Here is a 19,239-nt window from a genome sequence, read left to right on the forward strand (position 1 = left end):
ATCATACATAAAACGTTTTGAAAAAGGAGCAGGCTCTGTGCCTGAATCGGTTTGAACTCCCTGCTCTGTTAGCCCTGCTCCATGTTGAACCAGAAGGGTGCAGCCTCGGGCACTCTCAGTCGCTGTCTGTGGGGCTGTGGCGGTGCCACCACAGCACTGTCACCCTGGCCCCGCGCAGCAGCCACCTCCCTGGACGTGTGTGGAGAGGGTTTTGTTCTGGTTTTGGGGTGGTTTTTTTTTAAATAAAACAGCACTCGGACCACTGCACCGTGAGCCCTCTCCAGTCCCCTCAGCGCTCCGCGCCCCGCCCCAAGATGGCGCCCGCCGCCCGGAAGTGTCCCTGAGGCAGCTTCCGGGGGCGACCGTCCGCCATGGCCGCGACGCGGCTGGAGCTGAACCTGATGCGGCTCTTGAGCCGGTGCGAGGCGCTGGCGGCGGAGCGGCGGGACCCCGAGGAGTGGCGGCTGGAGAAGGTGAGGCGCGGCCCGGCCTTCTGGGGGGGGAGACCTTCTCCGCGGGGGGGGGGGGGGGGGGGGAGACCGGCCGGGAAAAGCGGGCGGCCCGGGAGCCCTCTTGTCCCCTCAGCAGCGCGGTTCGGCTGCTCGAAATAAACTGAGGCAGCGAGTGTTATGGAGTGTTAAAACTTCAGCCTCGCTCTCAGCCGTGCGGCAGCCTCTGCCAGACAGAATATTTCTCCTTAATGCTGTCGCCTAAAGGCATTTTTCTCCTCAGTATGTGGCCGCTCTTGAAGACATGCTCCGAGAGCTGAAGAAGCAGTCCAGGTGAGTCCCTCTCTGAAATCCTGGTGTGGGCGGGTGTCTTTTGTGGTGTCGTTAGTCTCTTACCTGTAAGGCAGACGTAGCCCACAAACACCACAGCAGTGCGTACTCTTTTCTATGGAAATACCTGTCAGGGAGGGAGAAACTGCGTCCCCAAAGCAGCTACGACACAGCCTTGTGAGGAGCTGTGCAACTCTGTCGTGTTCTTGGACACATTTCCCTACGTCAGCCTTGGCCCTGGGCAGTGGCCTTGCCCCAAGCTGTCAGTACCTTGGAAAAGGTGATTTGCAGGGGGTTGCAAGCATGTTTCTAGCCTGAAGCTACTTCTGTTAGAAGATGCTTCTTTGAAGAACCTTGTGTTGCTTTTTTATTTTATTTTATGTGGGAAGTCACCTGAACAATAGAAAATACTTATAACTTCTGGTTTTCACATTATTCTTGTTTTTCAATTCTAATAGCAAGCCAGCCCCAGAACTGCTGAATGAATACTCTCGTAAAGTGGACTTCCTAAAGGGACTTTTAGAAGCTGAAAAATTGGTAAGATCTACTAGTTCAGCTTGAAAAGCTTATATTCACCTTATTGCCTTGTTTCTATCTTTGCCCTTATCTTATGTCTCAAAATAACACTTGTTAAAATCTTAACACGCAGTCCTTGTAAAAACATGAATAAATAAATTGGATTTTTGTATTTTGTATGAAATCTGAAACTTCTTTCCTGCTTTTCAAAAGCGAAGTACATCTTGCCTATGTCCTTCTCACTTCTTTGATGAGAGATACGGGGGCAGGTACTGTCCTTTAGGCCTAACACCTCTTTTGGATGCTACCACATGCATCTGGAGAGCTATGAAATGCCAATAAGCTATAGCGCAATTAGTGTGGGTACAGTCAGTGCTGTTGTTCAGACTGTCTTCGCTGTTCTGCAAGGAAGCAGCTGTGGAACTGTTCCCTGTATCCTTGTCAGTTACACACCCAGGTGGCCTCATGCTGCAGAATGTGATATTCATGACTTTTCATTGCTTCTTGCTACTCACAGTCTTCATCAACTGAAAAGGCTCTGGCAAATCAGTTCTTGGCCCCGGGACGTACCCCTACAACAACCAAAGAGAGAACCCCAGCTACTAAAACAGTCCATTTGCAGACAAAGGCTCGTTGCACAGGCAAGATGAGGAGTGAGCTGCTTGGTACAGTATGTTCTGGTGCTGCTGCTTCTTTACTGCTACTTTATAGATTGTCTCTTGTTGCATTCAGCTGCCTTTGGTGGCTGTGCCTCACACATGTCCCGGGCTGGGTGGGGAGTCACCTTTTTCTGGCTTGGATAGTCTAAATACTGGGCACAGGTACTATGCGAGGCCTGGAGGACTCTTTTTTCACTGGCCCTTTGTAATCTTCTGTTTTGTTTCTCTTTCTACTTCCCAGGACCCCTTGGCTATCGATGGTAAGTTTAATCTGTTGTTTTCTTTAACTTTAGTTAACCTGAGCCTTGTAGGGAAAGGAGGAGGAAGGTCAGGTATTAGAGATTGGCCAAAGTGTACTTTCAGTTTAGTGGTTCACTTCTTTTCAAGATAGCAGATTTTAAAAACAAACCAACCTAAGAACCCTAACAGATGAAAGCCTAAGTGTTGTTATCAGTATGGTAGCAGGGACTTGCTGGAACCTATTCTTCTAGAATTCATACAGAAACAGACATTTTAATTATAGAATTAGCAAGGACAGTTTACCTTTATTGTTGTTCCTGTTCTCTTCTGCTCTGAGCAAATCATGTTATTTTAGGCGCTTAGAGTAGGCGTTGTTCAATTCCTCTTAAATATATAGCCATGTTATTCATGTAGGGAACTGGTAGGAATTAATTTGCGGTTTCCATAGCTACACTGTTACAGTGGCTGGAGCTAGGCCAATCTTAACGTGTCCTGAAAGAGAACACCAAGACACGCAGGCTTAAACCATGCCCTCAGGGATATGATTCATCTGGGTTTTTCTTCTCTCAACCATACTTTTGATGTTATATGTTGTCTTTTCCCTGTGGAAAGCAGGTAGGCATTTGAAATCCATATTCCCTGGGGTAGAGGGCCAAGTAGGATTTAGACATCTGAAACAAGTTTTCTGTAAGGGATTTTCTTCAGCCTATGACTGCATGGGAATTTATAATATGCTAAAACACAAATTTAACTCTTTTTTTTTTTTCCAGATTCTGAGGAGTTAAACATAAGGAAGCGGAAGTAAGTCAAAATTTCTCATTCTGATGCTTAGTGTTTTGGGAACTGCTTTCTCAGTGACCTTTAAATTGCAGATGTACTTCCATTTGGGTGAAGCACCTGCTGGTAGAAACCGAAATGTAATGACTTCAGCTGACTTAAGAGTTCTTGTCTTGTCAGAGTTGCAGAGTCTGGGAGGTCAACCCACAAGGAAGTAAAAATCCTAATTTTTTTCCCCTTATGCTCTTGCAGAGGCCTTACATCTGATGAGAAGCAGTCAGCAGTCGAGCTGGATGCTGTGTTACAGCATCATCAGGATATGCAGGAGAAGTTAGCTGAAGAAATGCTAAGTTTGGCTCGCAGTCTCAAAAACAACACTCTGGCTGCGCAGAATGTGATAAAACAAGATAACCAGGTAGCGTGTGTTTAAAGTGCTAACTTCTCAATTTTGCAACCCAGAAGGTTAAAGTGCTAATATGTTAAATACTATACCTATAACTTGATTCCAGGTGAGATTAGAGTGGGGAGACTTGGAGGCAATATCTGTCTGCTTTTATAGTGCAATTGAACCTTTTCTCTGTTGGAAGAAATAACGGTCAGAACTTTCAAATCTGAGTCTGAAACCATTCATTCTCTTTGCTCCCCAGACACTATCACATTCTCTCAGGATGGCAGACCAGAACTTTGAGAAGCTCAAGGATGAATCTGACCGCCTTGAACAGCACGCAAAGAAATCGGTCAACTGGCTATTATGGATAATGTTAATTGTCGTTTGTTTTATATTCATCAGCATGATTCTCTTTATCAGGATTTTCCCCAAACTAAAATGACTTCTTTTTTTTTTCCCCAAAAAACTGCCAGAAGTGCAGCTGGAAAGCTCAGCTGGTATGATAACTGTCAGCAATCAACTTCTTTGCCACCTGTCATGTCCTTAAAGAGGCCGTCCAAGGGCTACCCTTCCATCTCTTGTGCAATCACTGGATTCAGTGAAGGGTTTCATGGGGAAGGCTTTCTACACGTGGATACGCAGTTACTTTTTTTACTTAGTGAATATTGTTGTCTATTGAGGAGAGAACTGGAATAAAGGTGGCAACTTACACTGAGCTGGTAACAAGTTCTTTAGTGGATAGACACAGTCCTCTGGCAAATGTTACAACTCCTAAAAGGCATTTACTCAATAGGAATATAAGTAACAGTCTTGAAGTCTTACCATTTTTCCTGTCTTTTCAGCTTTACTGTACTGAACTAGCACCTTGCTGCCAACAGGATATTTAATTACAAAGTTACATACGTACACATCTGTAGGGCGTAGGAAGAGAATGCTGCCACTGAGTTGCTTGCCTGGCTCAGATTCAGAGAGTATCGACAGGTAAAACTATTCTCAGGCTCACCTTTTTCCCGGATGAGTATTTGGGACTTTGAACTTCGCAGTCTTCTTTGGTTTAGACTTACTATAGAAGGGCTGAAGTTGCTTGCTGTTGCAATGTTCGCTTCCCTTTTTGTATGCACAAATGTTCTCACTTATTCATTGTCTGTTATGTTGATGTTGTTGCATCAAGAAAACACTGTGACCCTGGCACCATGGAATTGTACACACAGTACTCTCTGGTGTAGACCTCACCTGTACAAATATTTTTTCACTGTAAGATGAGGGCAAAGGAAGCTGGTGTCTTCAAGACAGAAATAATAATTAAAAAAAAAAAAAAAAGTCAGCCTTTACTTTTTGAGACAAATTATTGTGGTCAAAAGTGTTTGTGTCAAACTTGCATTCTGGTCAACAGCATTCGTGTCAAACTCGTATTCTTAAGAGGTCACTACATTGAAGCAGAGATAAAATAAACTAGAATGAACGTTTTTTAAACACTACTGCTAGAAAAGTTTAGAGCCTGCAGTAAAGTTTGTTGTGACAATGTTAAGAGCCACTTTTAGGTGCTTGTGATAAGCTAAAAGCAAACCATTCTGCATCTGTGCTGTCGTTTCTGGAATCTTACTCTGAAAATGCTGGTGTTTAGGTGTGTAGTTTCACGTTGAGGAAGTGAGGAGCTGGGGATGACCCCCGGGTGCTCTTTTGCCATTTCTATTTCTGTTTTGAACCACTAGATGGGGTGTTTTAGGCCCGTCTGTTTGGTGATCTCTACAGCAGCCCTGGGTGAGAGGAAGGTGGGGGGAAGAGCTGTTTTGTCCCAGCAATTGAGTTCTTATGAAAACCCAACTGCTTCTTTGAATGCATCCCAAAGTAGCAGGCTCTGTTTCAGAATTGTTCTTTGTTCTTTACAAAAACAGCTGTATTAATGAAGACAGTTAAGATTTTTTGCATAAAGTATTTTTGGTCATTTAACAGGATGTTTGCAATGTAGTATACCATTACTTATGGATTATCAAATGAGCGTTCAGACTATGAAGTACAGCTTTTTCTTCTAGCAACTCATCTATGTGATATGCTCATTCTCTTTGAGCAAACTTGTTACTTACCTTGAACTTTATAGAAATTTACAGTTGTAGCAATCCATTTATGGACATTTGTACTTTTCCCAGAAGTTTTTCTTCAACTGTAATGTCTGACATTTCACTGTGCTCCATTAGTGAATGCTGTGTCACCAAATTATTTTTTAATTCAAATTGTTTACTACTTTCCATGCAGGCATTTCAGTGCTGAGTTCTTCTCTTAGAGCAGAGGTTGAATGTAGTGCTGGCATGCTTTTTGTGTGTGAGATATTAGAATGATACAACACTAATTCTTCATCATCTATAACATTTTCCCCTTTATTACTTGAAAACAAATTATTTTTTTTTCCAGCTTGGTGCATCATTGCAGACAAGTTTAAAGCTGAATTTTGCTATCAGCCATGTGTTGCCTATAACTTTTTGGCACTTATAAATTAAGTTCAATTGGAAAGACCTGAAAGGGAACTGCTAGTGATAGCTTGCCCCAAAGAAAACATCCACCCCTCTAAGTCAACAACAATCCCTTTTCAAAGAAGCCTACTAGGAAATCAGTTCAGAAACCCATGCTATTTCACTTTTGACTGTTAACGTTTCATGAGTGTTTGTTATTTTGAAGGATGAACTGCTGGAACTGAGACTGAATCCTGTAACTGCTAACACCTTTTGTGATACCTCACATGGCTGTTGAGCATAGTGCCTCCAGCGCTGCACTGAGCTTCTGGTTACCTCTGACCCGGTGGAAGAATGTTACCTTCTGCCCTGGCAAACCAAACGGATTAATTGCCTCAGTGGCCAGCAATCTCCCTGCATACAATGGCTGTTTTGTCAATTGGCAGTTGCAATCTTTCCTTTTCTTGAGTTCATTTAGTAATTACAGTCATTCAAAAACACTTTGAAGATCAGTGCCAGTAGTATTTAGAATAAACAATCACTCAAGGCTTTGTGACATTTCATCGATGGAGTGACAGTTTTTATTTTCGACTGATGTATGGGTGGTGGTGGTTGTACGATCTGCTACTCTCTAGCCCTCAGCTCCATTTCATAGCATGGTGCTCTGATGTGCTTCTCAATACAGAATAGTGTCATATGTAGAAATAGCTTTCTGTGAGAGTTGCAAACATTGTGAAGTGAGAATTGCTTAACTTTCCCAAAAGCTTGGGAAATCCAGATGGAGAGATGTTTATCAGGCATAGGGCTGGGCCTTGGTTGGCTTCTTGGCAGACTACCTACTTTTAGACAGCAAGCAAGCAAAAAAAAAATAAATAAAAAAATCTTTTGGAGGCTTGGGTCACGTCAGGCCGGTGAATGCACCGTTTCCAAGCCTGGCAGCAACAGTAACTATGGGTCAGTCTAAGCTTTTCTGGCAAACATCCTTGGTGACAGAGACTCCTTGTATTGTAATGCTTAATGTTTAAGCTATGTCCTCAGTCACAGCTAGCTTTGATGTTTTGGAAGGATTGTTTACAGTACATAGGCTGTCAGTAAGGATGCATGAATGGCAGGAGCAGATCACTGTATAACAGTGGCTCCTGTGGCTGGGTAGTCTCAGCTTGTTTTGGACATATGTTCCCCAGGCTTTACTTTGTAAAGCCTCTGTGTGTCAGACTTTATAGGCTGTGAGCAGGTTTTCAAGACTGGCAGCTATTCTGCCAAAAGTGGGTATCTTGTAAAAGAGTGAAAATGATGGAAGGGGACAGACCAGGGTTCTGCTCCTGACTGTTCACCATGTGATACCGGGGAAGTCGCCTCCATTCTCATTGTCTCTGCTGTAAACCTAACATGAAACCTCAGAATCAAAGTCTTATGATTGATAGTTACAAGCATGAAAAAAATTTTAACCATGATAATACAGCAGATAGGAGCAGAAAATAATAATTAAATTTCTTGGCCTACAGCAGAGTGCTGATGCCATTCCGGAGTCCTATAGCCCAGTGCAGGGGTGGGTGGTAGCTCTTGTCCTGATCTGCCACATTGCTGAGGCTTGCTGTGCACTCCCCGTGTGTTCCCACTAAACAAGAGTGACATTAAAACCCGACTTAGCTAAATCAATACCACCTGTCACATGACACTGCTGTGACATTTCTGGTATGAGCACTACCTCCTAATAGGAGATGGAAGTGGGAAGCAGCAGCAGTTAGTGAATAATGGATCAGATATGCCTGATTTGTAACATTTACAAAGAAAGGGCGTGTCTCCTAGCTACAGAACAAACTGGTTATCAAAATGAGAACTAGAAGTTCTGTGTTGCCCAGAATGCAAAACGTGAGATAAAGCAGTGTGGAGCATACAGTTATGGTTTGCTGAACTCCCCTATGCTGCTCAGATGGCTCTCCCTCCAAATTTGACTCTGGGTCAGCAAAAACTGTGCCTTGGTGTAAAGAAAGAAAAAAGAGACAAAGAAAGGGGGAGGGAAGTAGGGGTGGTGAGCTGTAGATTAGAACTGGTGTAGCCAGTTGGTCGCCTGGAGCATGGCATGCCCATACTATGTATTAGAGAGTGACGCTGCCGCAGCCGCTAACTCGCACGTGGCTGCTGATATAGAACAGCATGCCTGGCAGCGGCAGAGTAGGTTGTGCAAACTAGACGTGGGGTTGGCTGCGAGAAGCTGTAGGAAAGAATGGTGGATGAGGAGGCTGGAGGGGACCGAAGGCCAGATATAGATCTGCCTGGCTGTTTCACAGCTGGGTCCTGCATGGTAGGGAACACAGGTTGGGAACGTTGACTGTCGTGTGTGATTCTTGTAGCAATCAAGAAAAATCTAGGTTCTTTCGAATTGAAAAGTTTGATGCTGAATTAGAACAAAAAAATTTTGACAAGGAATGGAAAGTAAGTCCAATTTGCATCTGCTTCTGTGACATCCAAAATTCAAACTGAACAAAACCAGAAACCAGACAAAAAAAGATAAAACGAGGCAGCGCTGCAGTAGGCCATGCAGAGCTGTGATTTCCTTTGCATCCTTCATCTCTAGTTTCTTTGAACTGCATGTGGCAGAGAGATGCCCTCTGCCATTTTCACCTTGGGCACAAAGGTTGTATTTGCTAATGTAACAATAGAATTCTCCAGAAGGATCTGACAGTGTTTCCTGTTTCAACAGTAAAAAACTGGGACTTCTGTCCTTAGCACGTAAAATGACCGGATCTTCATCCTCTGAGCTTTCTCCCATCGAGAAGAGAGCAGTCACTTATCGGATTTGGTGTGGACGGAAGGAAGGGTAAGAAAGGAACTTTGTCAATCCATGACGTGAAATATTTTACATTAAGAGATTTGGCAAAAGATTCTGTGTGACTCCAAACAGGATGAGATAAATTTTCCAAGGTCAGCTCTCCTGTACTCTCAGCTTTAGGTTTAGTCACCGAGAAGTCAATTCTGTAACCTTTACAGCAACATCCTGTCAATGATGCAGAGACTTAGCTATTGTTGGCTTCAACAGCAACTCTTCTGCATCTTCAAAGGACAGGAGGCTGAATAATGTGCGTACTGCATGGTGAGAAACTTGTGAGCAGGAAAGTATGTTTGACAAATCAATAAAAATAGAGCGACCTGAGCAACGGGGTAACAATTCACCCAGGCAGTTGCAGCCTGTTGTTAAGAAAAGGCCGTCCTGAATGGTGGATGAGGCAGAAAGTGAGAATTCTGACTCTCAGCTCGGCCTTCTGGCTTGCTGTGTAGCTTTGGCTCACTGAACTGGTTTTCAGCTGTTTCATTCTTAAAAGAGAATTAGTACCGATGTACCTTCTTGGTGAGTCAACTGCTCTAAAGCTCCTTTTGGGCGCAAAGCTTTGTGTTCCTTGAATATTCCTGGACTGATTAATTAGTATGGAACTTTACTTTTGTATGGCTAAAAAAACCAAGCCAAACCCCACCAACCCACATGTGCGTTTGCTTCCAGTGTATATACATTTCATTTTTAAGACACAAAGCTTTCAGCAAGCGCAGTATCTCGGTGATTGGGAAGCCAAGCTGTGTTCTCTCTCCACATGCAGTTGTGTCAATACAAGGATGTGACTGCTCCAAGGGTAGCGTGCAAACACCGATGCATTTGGCGTACCCGCACTGCTGCAGACAGCAGGTCCTGGAGATGAGACTTTGAAGAACTGTATTCTTGGTGCCTAAACAGCTCAGTCTGTCTTAGCTTTGTTAACTTGAGCAGGGGAAAGCTAAATGAAAATGACAGTACAGCTGGCAGTTTCAGCCCTTTCAGAAGGTAGGGAGTAACGTCAAGCTAGTTGAAAAAGTCATCTTCTGTACTTGTTCATGCAAAGGTGGTTCCTCCTCTAGGGATGTTGCTGCCAGGGATGGGCTTCCAAGGACTTCACTTCCTAGCAGCATTGATCTGGAGGAGCTGGGATCTGATTAGGAAGTCAGTACACCTAGGTTGGTTTCACGTGGAGGCATTTGTAGGGCAGAGTGGTGTGACTCCATGTTTCCAGTCTCCCAGAAAAGGAAGCTTGGGACACAGCTCCAGAAAGGGGTTTTTATAATATTTTTTTTCCTCAGCCCTTGTAGGCTACAGCAGACCAGTGCACACAGAATGCAAAAAACTAGTGTGAGGTTTGGGCCCCAAAACTTTTTTTTTTTGGTGACAGTACATGTCAAAGTCCTTCTTCAGGACTCTAAGACATGCCAGGTGTGCCATGTAAAAGGAACATAACCTGAAACAACTTTGGGCATGATAGCAATGTGCCCATAGCCCTAGACTATTTTAACCTTTGTGTTTCTGTATATATTTACATTGATGAGCAAAGAATAAGGGCTTGCATTTTTTTTTTTCTAAACAGCAAATGCCGTTGTTTGCAGGGCACTGACCCTACAGACATTGTGCACCTTTTATATGGAGGCACTAGACATACAGCTCTATATTGCTCTTTCTCTGGCTCTTTTGTACCCTTTTAGTCTGTTCTGTGATTCTTGACAGCTGTGAAGTGACTGCAGAGCAAAGGTGAATCTATTGGACAGCTCTTTTTTGGGATTTCAAAAGGAACAAGGCTTTTGATGGGGCCTGTAAATTTACTGCATTATCTTGTGATGTACTGCTTTCATACTGTATAGTATATAGGACTTCTCTTGTGTGTTACCTCAGCTGAAATGCCGAAGATGACAAAAACTGAAGGGTATTTTCATGAAAACACTACAGTGGGGGATCACCATTTGGGTTCCGGCTCTGAAAGTACAATAAAAATTTTGTCATGCTAATTTTCTAAATAGTTTCAAAAGGAAAAGATCCCTGCCTTCCAAATGCACTTAGGATTCTCTAGACACAAATAGTAACCTGGCTGATACTTTTTGTACATTTTCAATAATTTTTTCCCATGAAGAATATCCTTCAGCAAGTGTACACTCTTCAGGTATGTAATTATAGATAATTTTCTGCATCAAAGAGAAAAAATGATAAACGTTAGAAAACAGACTATTATTTCAAAGTTCCATACCCATTTTCCTTCCTTTCCCTGGCAGTTGATACTTAGGAGACTTATTTAAGTAAGGAACAGACCCCCCCCCAAAAAAAATAAATCTGTGGGGTCAAATAGGTAGACACCTCTATTTCAAGCCCCTATTTATTTTCTTAGGAGGGTTCAGAAATGAACCTCAGTAGTTTGTAAGTGTCACAGTTCATAGCAGACATTTACCACCATTTAGGTCTAAGTTATTTTAACTAAACCATAAAACATCTGTGGAGGGGAGAAAAATGTGGATGTTGTCAAAGAAAGGAGTCATCAGTATATCAAACTAGTGATTTTTAGTAGTTTCTTGAATCAGAAATTAGAGAAGAGCCTGCAGTGCAGCTATTAGAAAAAAAAAAAAAAAAAAGAAAAAAAAAAGAGTAAGCAGGCACTGGCTTAGTTTCTTAGTGCCCACATTGCTACTGTTGGTTTATCTGATGGCAAACCTAGTGTACTGTAGCGTGATGAATATGTAGCAGTGAGCGTATGGGAAAGATGCTGGAAAGATTGCACCCTGATGTTCTTAATCAGTAATTAGAAACTAAAAATAGTATTTTAGGGAAAGATAATAAATCTGTAGCCTTTAATCCTCCTGTGCCAATCTGTAAGCCGATATCATTATTACATGAAAGGCAATGAGAACATAAGCGAGTAAGCAAAAGTAGGTTGCTATTACAGTCACATTATAAATTCCACATAGCCCAAGCTGTCTAGATGATGTTTGGCTCTGTTATGCAAAGTCTGTAGTCATAAAGCAGGTTAATTTGCAAGCAGAGAACACATAGTTTTGTTGTTTATTTCCTTTCCTTAACTGCCTTTACTTCCTGAAGTATTCTGACACGAGTTAGGTTCTGAGTCTCTTCTGCACTTGTGAGTTCTATGTAGTAGCGTACATTTGAGAAAATGGCAGCAAGAACAGAAAAATGGGGGAAATTTGTTCCCCTGACGGCAGTTCTGACGCACCAACAGGCTGAATCAACAGCTAATGAGCTGTGCAGACACACATCTTCTCATGCTATATATAATGATGACAGAGAAAGCATCCTCATTTAAGCAGGGCCTTTCATCTAAGCATTTAAATAGTTTGCAAATGCTAAGTGTAGTTACTGTTACACAGGTATCGTCGCAGCTAATACCACTTGCACTCAAGTGATTTAGTCCAATCAGGCCCTCAACCTTACCCCATCCAACTGGGAAACCCCAAGGAACGTCAAAGAGTGAACCACACCAAAATAGATGTGATTTCATAGACCAGTCCTCCTCCTGTTCACAAGTATGTAATATCCCTGTGACAACTGCAGCAATTCTTTAAATGGAAGAGAAACACAAAGCATTTAAAATAGTGCAAACTCTCTTAATGCACTTCAGTGTCTAGAAAAAGGAGCCAATGCTCAGCGCCCTGCTGGTAACCACTGGCCGGTCTAGCGGCCCGTTGAGCAAGAAATGTAATACAAAAGCAAGATCTGTGGTGGTGGAAAGACATGAAAGAAGAGCGTCTATTTGCCAAGTATTTTTTAATTAAAAAAGCTTTATTCCAGCAGTTTATAACTCAGTATCTTGCAGAAATGGGTGAAAGCAAGTGCCAGATAAGATTGCTGGCAGTTGCCAGGAGCCGTGCTGCCGTGGCTTAATGCGACTCCAAGGCAGAGATGATTAAAAAAGGAGAAGGTGGCATCGAGTGCTGAATCCCCCTGGAAAACGACAGCCGGGACTTTGAAACGGCCATGTGGACTGGGCTTTCTGATACTGAAATGAAAGCGGTAGCGTTTAGTAAGACAGACCCGTAAAGGGAGTCTCTGGGGCAGTTCCTCTTTCTGCTAGAAGTGCTGTACCGCGAGGAGGAGTGGAGCGATCACAGGTCGGGAAGAAGCCCGGCTCTCACGCAGGGCTTTCGCCCATCGGGGGCAGCCACCCCCGGGAGCAGCTCACCTTCTCCCTCTTACTCCCTCACAGCTACCGACGCCAAAACCGCTCCCTCGGGCAGCTTACCCCCACCCCCCCGCATCTCCACCCTCAGCCGGTTTTACACCCAAACCTCCCAAGAAACCACCCCGGCCGCTTTCCCGGCGGGGCGAGCGGCCTCTCCGGCCTCCCCTCGCCACCACCACCGCCGCCGGGCGCTGCCCTCCCCGGCCCCGGAGCCGCCTCCAGCGGGGCCGTCCCCGGCAGGTGGATGCCGCCGCTACCGCTCCTCCCCCCGGCGCGGCCCGTCCCGTCCCCTGCCCGGCTCCGCGCCGCCTCTTGCCGCCGCCCCGCTCCGCTCCCAGCTGACGGGGGCAGCCCCTTGTTTACTGGCCAGAGAGGCAGGCAGGCAGCCCCGGCCTGCGCTGGAAGGGGCCGCCGGAGCCGGGGCCGACACCGGAGGGGCAGGGAGGGGCCGGGCTCTATAAAGGAGACCCGCGGGGAAGCTCTGCCGGGTCTCTTACCGACGATGCGAAACCGGGTCCGGCCCCCGCGCCCGCCCCGCGGCCTCTGATTCGCCCCCCTGAACCGGGGACGCGCCTTGAACCGTCGGCGGTTTTACCAGAGGACGCGGGCATGGGACGGAGAACGGTGGCGGCGGTGACGGCGCTGGCCGTGGCCGTGGTGCTGGTGGCCTGGTGCGGTCGGAGCCGCGGGGAGAGTGAGTAGGGACCGGGGGCGCGGCCTAGGCGGGCGGCGGGGGAGCTGGCGCAGGTGGCGGGGCCCGGGCTGTGGAGGAGGAGGAGGAGGCGGAGGCGGCGGGCCGCGGCCCCCGGGCCGTGAGGGGGGCGAGGCGGACGGCGCGGAGCGGGTCGGCCCCGCCGCGTTTACCCTTTGTACCTGCTCGGGGCGACCGACCGACCCGCCGCTCCAGGCCGCACCGCCGAGGCCGGCGGCTGTGGTGGCTCGGCCCGGGGCCTGCGGTTCGGAGGAACCGGGGCCCGGGAGCTCTCCCGCGGGGAACGGCTGGGGTCACCTTCATCCCTGGCTTCGGTGTTTTCGGCCCCCAAACCGGGCCGAGATTGGAGCTGGGACGGTCGGTCGGTACGGGGCAGGGCTGCAACCCCCCTTTCACTCCCCGGTTCGGCTGGGGAGTTACTCACCGCCGCGTCCTGACCCTCCGGGGCTCTCGCTCGACCGGGTTTTAAGGTGTGGGACCGGGGAGGGTGTAGAGCCGTGCCCCGGGGCTCTGCGTGGGTCAGGTGCGAGGGAGGACGCGGTCCCTTCCCCGGCCCCGCTGCTGGGAAGGGGCTGAGCCGCCGTGCCCTGCCACTGCTCTCTCCTCGGCCGGTTTCAGAACCGGCTCTGGTTTCGGAAGGGTTTTCGGCTGTGGCGAGACGCAGAGTTGGGAGGTTTTTGCCTTTAGCCACAGGAATACTTTTAGGTAGTCTTTCAAATCCACAGGTATTAAAGGGGGACGAAGCTCGGAGGTGGGGCTCTGTGTTTAAGCGGGGTCTTGTAAAACACAAGGTAGGGATAGAGAGATGTGTTGGAGGTCGCAAACTTGTGAAATCCACGGCTGATGCGATTTTAAGCCTGACGAGCTGTTTTGGTGGGGTATGTTAAACTTGCTTAGGAAATTCTTCTAGTTAGAGGTTTTAATGTTGGGTGGTGTTTACAGCTGTTTTTTCGTAAAGGGAAAATATTTGTTTAAAGAGAGCTAACTGGATGTGTAAATTGTCTGTCCCATAGGCAGTCCCATTGTCTACCTGTTAGCTTTCCCATCGGAAAAGGCAATAAATAGCGAGATAACTAGTTGAAGTGCAGACAGTGCAATGATGGGCATTTTTGAGATGTGTCTGGTATTCAGGGAATAAATCGGGATGTACCCTTAAGACCGCCTCTTTTGTCCAGCAATCGGTCAAGCGGTATATGTCAAAAATACCCCAGTTCCTTCCTCACATGTTTTTACATTAGAAGCCTTGGAAGAGACCAGTGGCACGGTTTTAACTTGGGAGGGTTAAGTTCCAGCTGGCAAGCATGTACAAACCTGCCCGTGAGCAATAGAGAAATGGAAAAGGTAGTTGACATATAGCACTAATAATAAATATGTATACAACTTTGGTCCAGCAGTTCCTCATTTGAAAACGTTATTATAACTACTACAGTAAAGCTTCTTATTTATTTATTTATTTAAATAAGATTCTGCTTTTTGGGTTGCAAGTGTGTTTATAATCTTAACTCTCCAATCTTTGCTGTATTACTACGTGGTAGGATAATATGCTCTACAATTTATGGAGTGAGAAACAGCAGCGATGCACAAGATGTCACAGCCAAGTCCGGGGTGGATTATTTTTATGTTTTTCACGCAGTGCGAATACTTTGTAAAGTATTTTGCAGACAATTCGGATGATAAGGTCTCTAATTCAAAAGGTTTTCAGCCACTTTGATGTTTGACTCCATTTTCTGAGAATGATTAGATCACACAGCGCTACAGTGCAGATGGAAAACAACAACTAACGCAAAGGCCTGCATCAGTGTGGCTCGAAGGGTAAATGCACGTACAATAGTTGCATAAGCAAACAAGTTGTTCCCTGAGCAACGGAACTAATGAAGTCTGCTTTCTTGGAGATTTGTGTCCTGCATTCTCTGCAAACGTGCCCCATGATAATGCTACTCTCCAGTGACAATATTCTTTCCATCTCTGAGCCCAACCATACCTAGGTTTTTTTGTGCCCTGTATCTTTCTCTTCCCTTTACTTCTTTTAGACAATATCTGGTAAGAGGCTGGGGGAAAGCAGCATATGGTATGTGTGTAGGTGGCTCAATAGGCAGACTGGGTGGATGGTTTGAGTTCACGCTTAAAGCATCCTTTGGATGGAGATGTTGAGTTTTTCCTCCTTAACCCATCCTCACTTTTCATAAGTTTTTTAGGAATATGATGTGCGAGAACTCTCCTTCCTCTTTTACATGTGACTTAAGTTAGTTCGTGAGTTCAGAAGTAACTGAGAGGAGTAGAAGCAAGGGTTAAGGAAAGGAGAGCTGACCTGCACATATAATGAAGATACATATATCTTATTTTGTGAAGAAAAACAGGTTTGTGTGTTTTTTTTATCACTGTGTAAACATAATGCAACTTCTTGAAATAAATCTCACACATGACTCATGCACGTCAATTCATTAGCTGTGGTATTTAGGGTGGGATTTACCTCACCCAGTTTTTAGTTGGTTGCATCTACCGACTGAGCAACTTGCTTTGAGCTCCTTTTGTGATAAGTAGAAAACTAATTGATACAGTCACTAGAGTTTAGAATACGCTTCCTCCCCTTCTACACTCTTCACCTAAATTTGGGCACTGCACGTGTGCTCCATTGCCTGCTGCTGATGGTGGGAGTTAGAAATCTAGCCGAGATCTCTCTACCTAAATCATTAGATGGGACAAATTTCACTTTGTATTTCTATAGTAATTGTTATTTCTGGCTCATGCAAATATTTTTGTGCTCGTAAGCTCATTAAGAAACTGGTCCCTTGTTCCACCTCAACCCTGTGTTAATTTTTGATGTTGTGAGACTCGGTGTAGAATGAGATTTTGTTCCCAAGAGTATAAAGTAGAAAGAGTAAGTGCAGCAGGGCAGGGCTGTATCAAAACTGGGCAACAACTGCATCTGTCGGCTATCCCAGTGTGCCCTTGTGCTATTTTAAAGAGAGGTAGTACACCGTCTCTCTGAATAGTCTGTAAAACCCGTAAGCTTTCTGGAGGTCAATTTTGGGGTGACTGTCTTGCAGAATATAAATTATGTTGATATTGGTAACGTGTAAAACCTGTTCCTGCTGCCTTTGAAGTAATGAGGATCTTAAGGTCTGTTAGCGTTGACTTTTGTCCGTTACCCTGAGTGATCTCCTGTGGTCCTGCGATGCTGTCGCTGCGCTGCCTTTTATCTTTGCATGGGAAGCACAACAGTATGAGTCGTATTTTCTGTTTATGTTTTGAACTGAATGATGAGAGCATAATGATACAGCAAACCAGGCTTTACAGGTCAGACTGTGAGGTTATATATGCTTTTGGCATTAAAGAAAGCAACCTCGGTGAGAGATTTGCCCTCGGTTCAGCAGCACTGTCTTGAGTAGTGAAAGATAACAGGCGTCTGAGATGTTACCAGAGGGGGCTGGAGGTTTATGGACAGGCTTACTTTTGAGTCCATATCTCAGTTGGCTTCGTTGCTCAGATCTAAATGACTGAGGTGGACAACTGAAGTTTAAAAACTAATTTTTCACAATTAGGTATTTTTAAGTTTATTGAACTGTTGCTATAGTAGGCTAGAAGCTGTCTTAGAGTCCCTTCTACTAGCCTATCACTTCACAGGATATTATCCTGTCTCAGCAGTTATCCCAAGAAAGACCCGAAAGTCCTTTTTCCATTTTCCTAATACCGCTTCTAAAAGTCAGCCTTATACAGAGTTGCAAAGCTTTTGACTTGACCAAAGTGAGTGTAGTTTTTCTTAAATGTTTTTTTTTTTTTATTCAAGTAGGCAGCAAACACTATAAAAATGCATAATTAACGAATAGTTATCTTCAATGGTTTGTGATCTTTCTGTACAATGCTACATTATTCTGGTCTTGATTGTTAAAGGACCAGAGCTCTGAAGCAGTGAATCATTCAGGTTTGGTATCCACACGGTTTACTATAAACAAGACTTAAGTTCCAGCTGTTCCCCTGGTTAGACTCTATCTTGAAAACTACCCTCTGACATCAGATCTAGTTTCTTCATTCAGTACTTTAAGGTTGTTACCAAACTAGTTTGTTCAAGAGGCTTTGGCATCTTGGGATTTGTTTGTTTGTTTGTTTTTAAAAAGCATGCCTTGCAACTTTTTTTCTTGGGGGTCTGATGAAACTTGTCTATAATGATGTTGTTTGGGTTTTTTGGTTTTTTTTTTAAGTTACTTTGAATAGCTTGGTAACTAGGGATGGAGAAGTGTTTCTGGCAGTTGCAATGCCGTGCTGCTGGACATGGAGCCTGTTTCTGCTGAAATTTAGGAATTTATGTTTAGTAGAGATTTTGCCAGTAGTTTGAACAGGAATAGCTTTGGGCCTCCTACTGGAGAATCAGTCTGAGATTTTTATTTTCCTGAAAGCTGATTTATGTGTTTTTTTAAAACCAGGTTGTCTGTATTACAATTGACTGCTCAACTTTGGTCTCCTTCTGGGATCAAACCTGCCTAGCCTTCATACTGAATTGTTGATTAATTCCTCTGTCCCTGCAGAAGAAATACTATCGAGAGAAGATGTGGAAAAACACTTACTACTTTGCTTAAAACTGCTTCTTGTTGTCTTGGTAACAAATTTATGGGGTGACTTAAGCACCTACTGAAGAGAAGATACAAATTGCTGAACAGAATTCAAAAGCATGAAAAGATCGAGAACCTTCCCAACAAAAAAAACCCATATTTTGTTTCAGATATTCTTATTATTCTCCTTGATCCCTGAGGTGGTAAAAAAAAGGAGCTCAGATACAGAGGTAGCGTTTATCACTTAAAAAGTAAACTGAAGTAGAACATGAAAAATAATTCTTAAGTGTAATTTTCTCTAACTGTGGAAAAATCTGTATAAACCGTTTTAATCTTTGTACATTTACAATTATATTAGCCTTTTATTCAGTTGTTTATTTCAGAAAAAAACCTCTAATTTGTTTTAAATTCCTCCTAAGTTTCTATACCAGGCTAACGTCGGCATCTGATATTGCCTTCAGTTAAAGGGACTCGTGCAGAAGCCCCCACTATTGGAACCCCTTAAGCACAGCAGACAATGTGCCAGTTTATTACATTGCTATTGCTCAGCGTTGAAAGCAGCAGAGTTTGAATAACTCGGGTCACATCCTGGTTTGCCGGGATGTGTGAAATCTCCTGTCTGGTCTGTGCTGGCAGCACTAATTACAAATAATGCATTCTGTATGAGAGCTGGAGAAAAATACAAAAATGTTTCTAAAATGCAAACAACTGCCTGATTGTGGATGTATACTTCCAGCTCTGGTAGATTTATATGATTATTTAACACTTCATAATGTTTTGCTGTTTATTCCCAAGCTTAGCTTCTCTCTTTTTAGCAGCGCTCTCGGAGCAGGGATAGCTGTGTGGATCAGGGGGTTGTCTGGGGGCCAGCTTGTGGCCACTTTCTAGTGACTTACCTAATTCTAGTTGAAATGATGAAAGGCTCGGGTAATTATGCTTAGTCTATAGATGCGTTTTGTGGCCTTGAGCCACAATAAAAAGCCTACGGCTTTTACTCTTGAAAGTAGTTCTTAGTCTGTAGAGTTGAGCTGTATTTTTTGACCATTCCTTAAGGTCAGTTGTATACATTCAGATTATTCTAGGTAGTACTTTATACTGTGATACAGCAACTGGTCATGGGTACCACCTCAGCGTGCTGTATCTTGCCTGATTGTGCTCAGGAAGCAGTGAATAAGAACCAGGATGCTGGATTCT

At 44.5% G+C, this 19,239-nt stretch overlaps 2 protein-coding genes across 3 annotated transcripts in view; both read left to right on the plus strand.

Moving 5' to 3' along the window:
• Nucleotides 1–318: 318 nt before the first annotated feature.
• On the plus strand, nt 319–3,801 carry USE1 (unconventional SNARE in the ER 1). Its single transcript, XM_049809436.1, has 8 exons — nt 319–473; nt 733–782; nt 1,238–1,316; nt 1,813–1,965; nt 2,196–2,214; nt 2,965–2,995; nt 3,224–3,386; nt 3,619–3,801. Exons 1-8 carry the CDS (start codon nt 372–374, stop codon nt 3,799–3,801), a joined length of 780 nt encoding a protein of 259 aa, XP_049665393.1. The 5' UTR covers nt 319–371.
• A 458-nt stretch (nt 3,802–4,259) lies between these two features.
• The window catches only part of INSR (insulin receptor), a 65,336-nt gene continuing 50,356 nt past the window's right edge, over nt 4,260–19,239 (plus strand). The window contains exons 1-2 of one of the 2 annotated variants that reach the window (XM_049809434.1): nt 4,260–4,340; nt 8,511–8,627. Coding sequence is in view for 1 of the 2 variants with exons in the window: in XM_049809435.1 (XP_049665392.1) it covers nt 13,396–13,480 (85 nt within the window). In the remaining variant the exon portion in view is untranslated. Of the gene's footprint in view, nt 4,341–8,510; nt 8,628–13,097; nt 13,481–19,239 lie in introns of those variants that run through there. The other variant, XM_049809435.1, reaches the window with a different exon arrangement.

This window comes from Accipiter gentilis, chromosome 8 (assembly GCF_929443795.1).
Source record: "Accipiter gentilis chromosome 8, bAccGen1.1, whole genome shotgun sequence".
Lineage (NCBI taxonomy): Eukaryota > Metazoa > Chordata > Aves > Accipitriformes > Accipitridae > Astur > Astur gentilis.

Excerpts from the sequence above, each read along its gene's own strand:
- USE1 (XM_049809436.1), top strand. The coding sequence starts at position 372 with ATGGCCGCGACGCGGCTGGAGCTGAACCTGATGCGGCTCTTGAGCCGG. Across the intron at positions 783-1,237 it reads GAGCTGAAGAAGCAGTCCAG|CAAGCCAGCCCCAGAACTGC; the intron begins GTGAGTCCCTCT and ends CAATTCTAATAG. Across the intron at positions 3,387-3,618 it reads TGATAAAACAAGATAACCAG|ACACTATCACATTCTCTCAG; the intron begins GTAGCGTGTGTT and ends TTTGCTCCCCAG.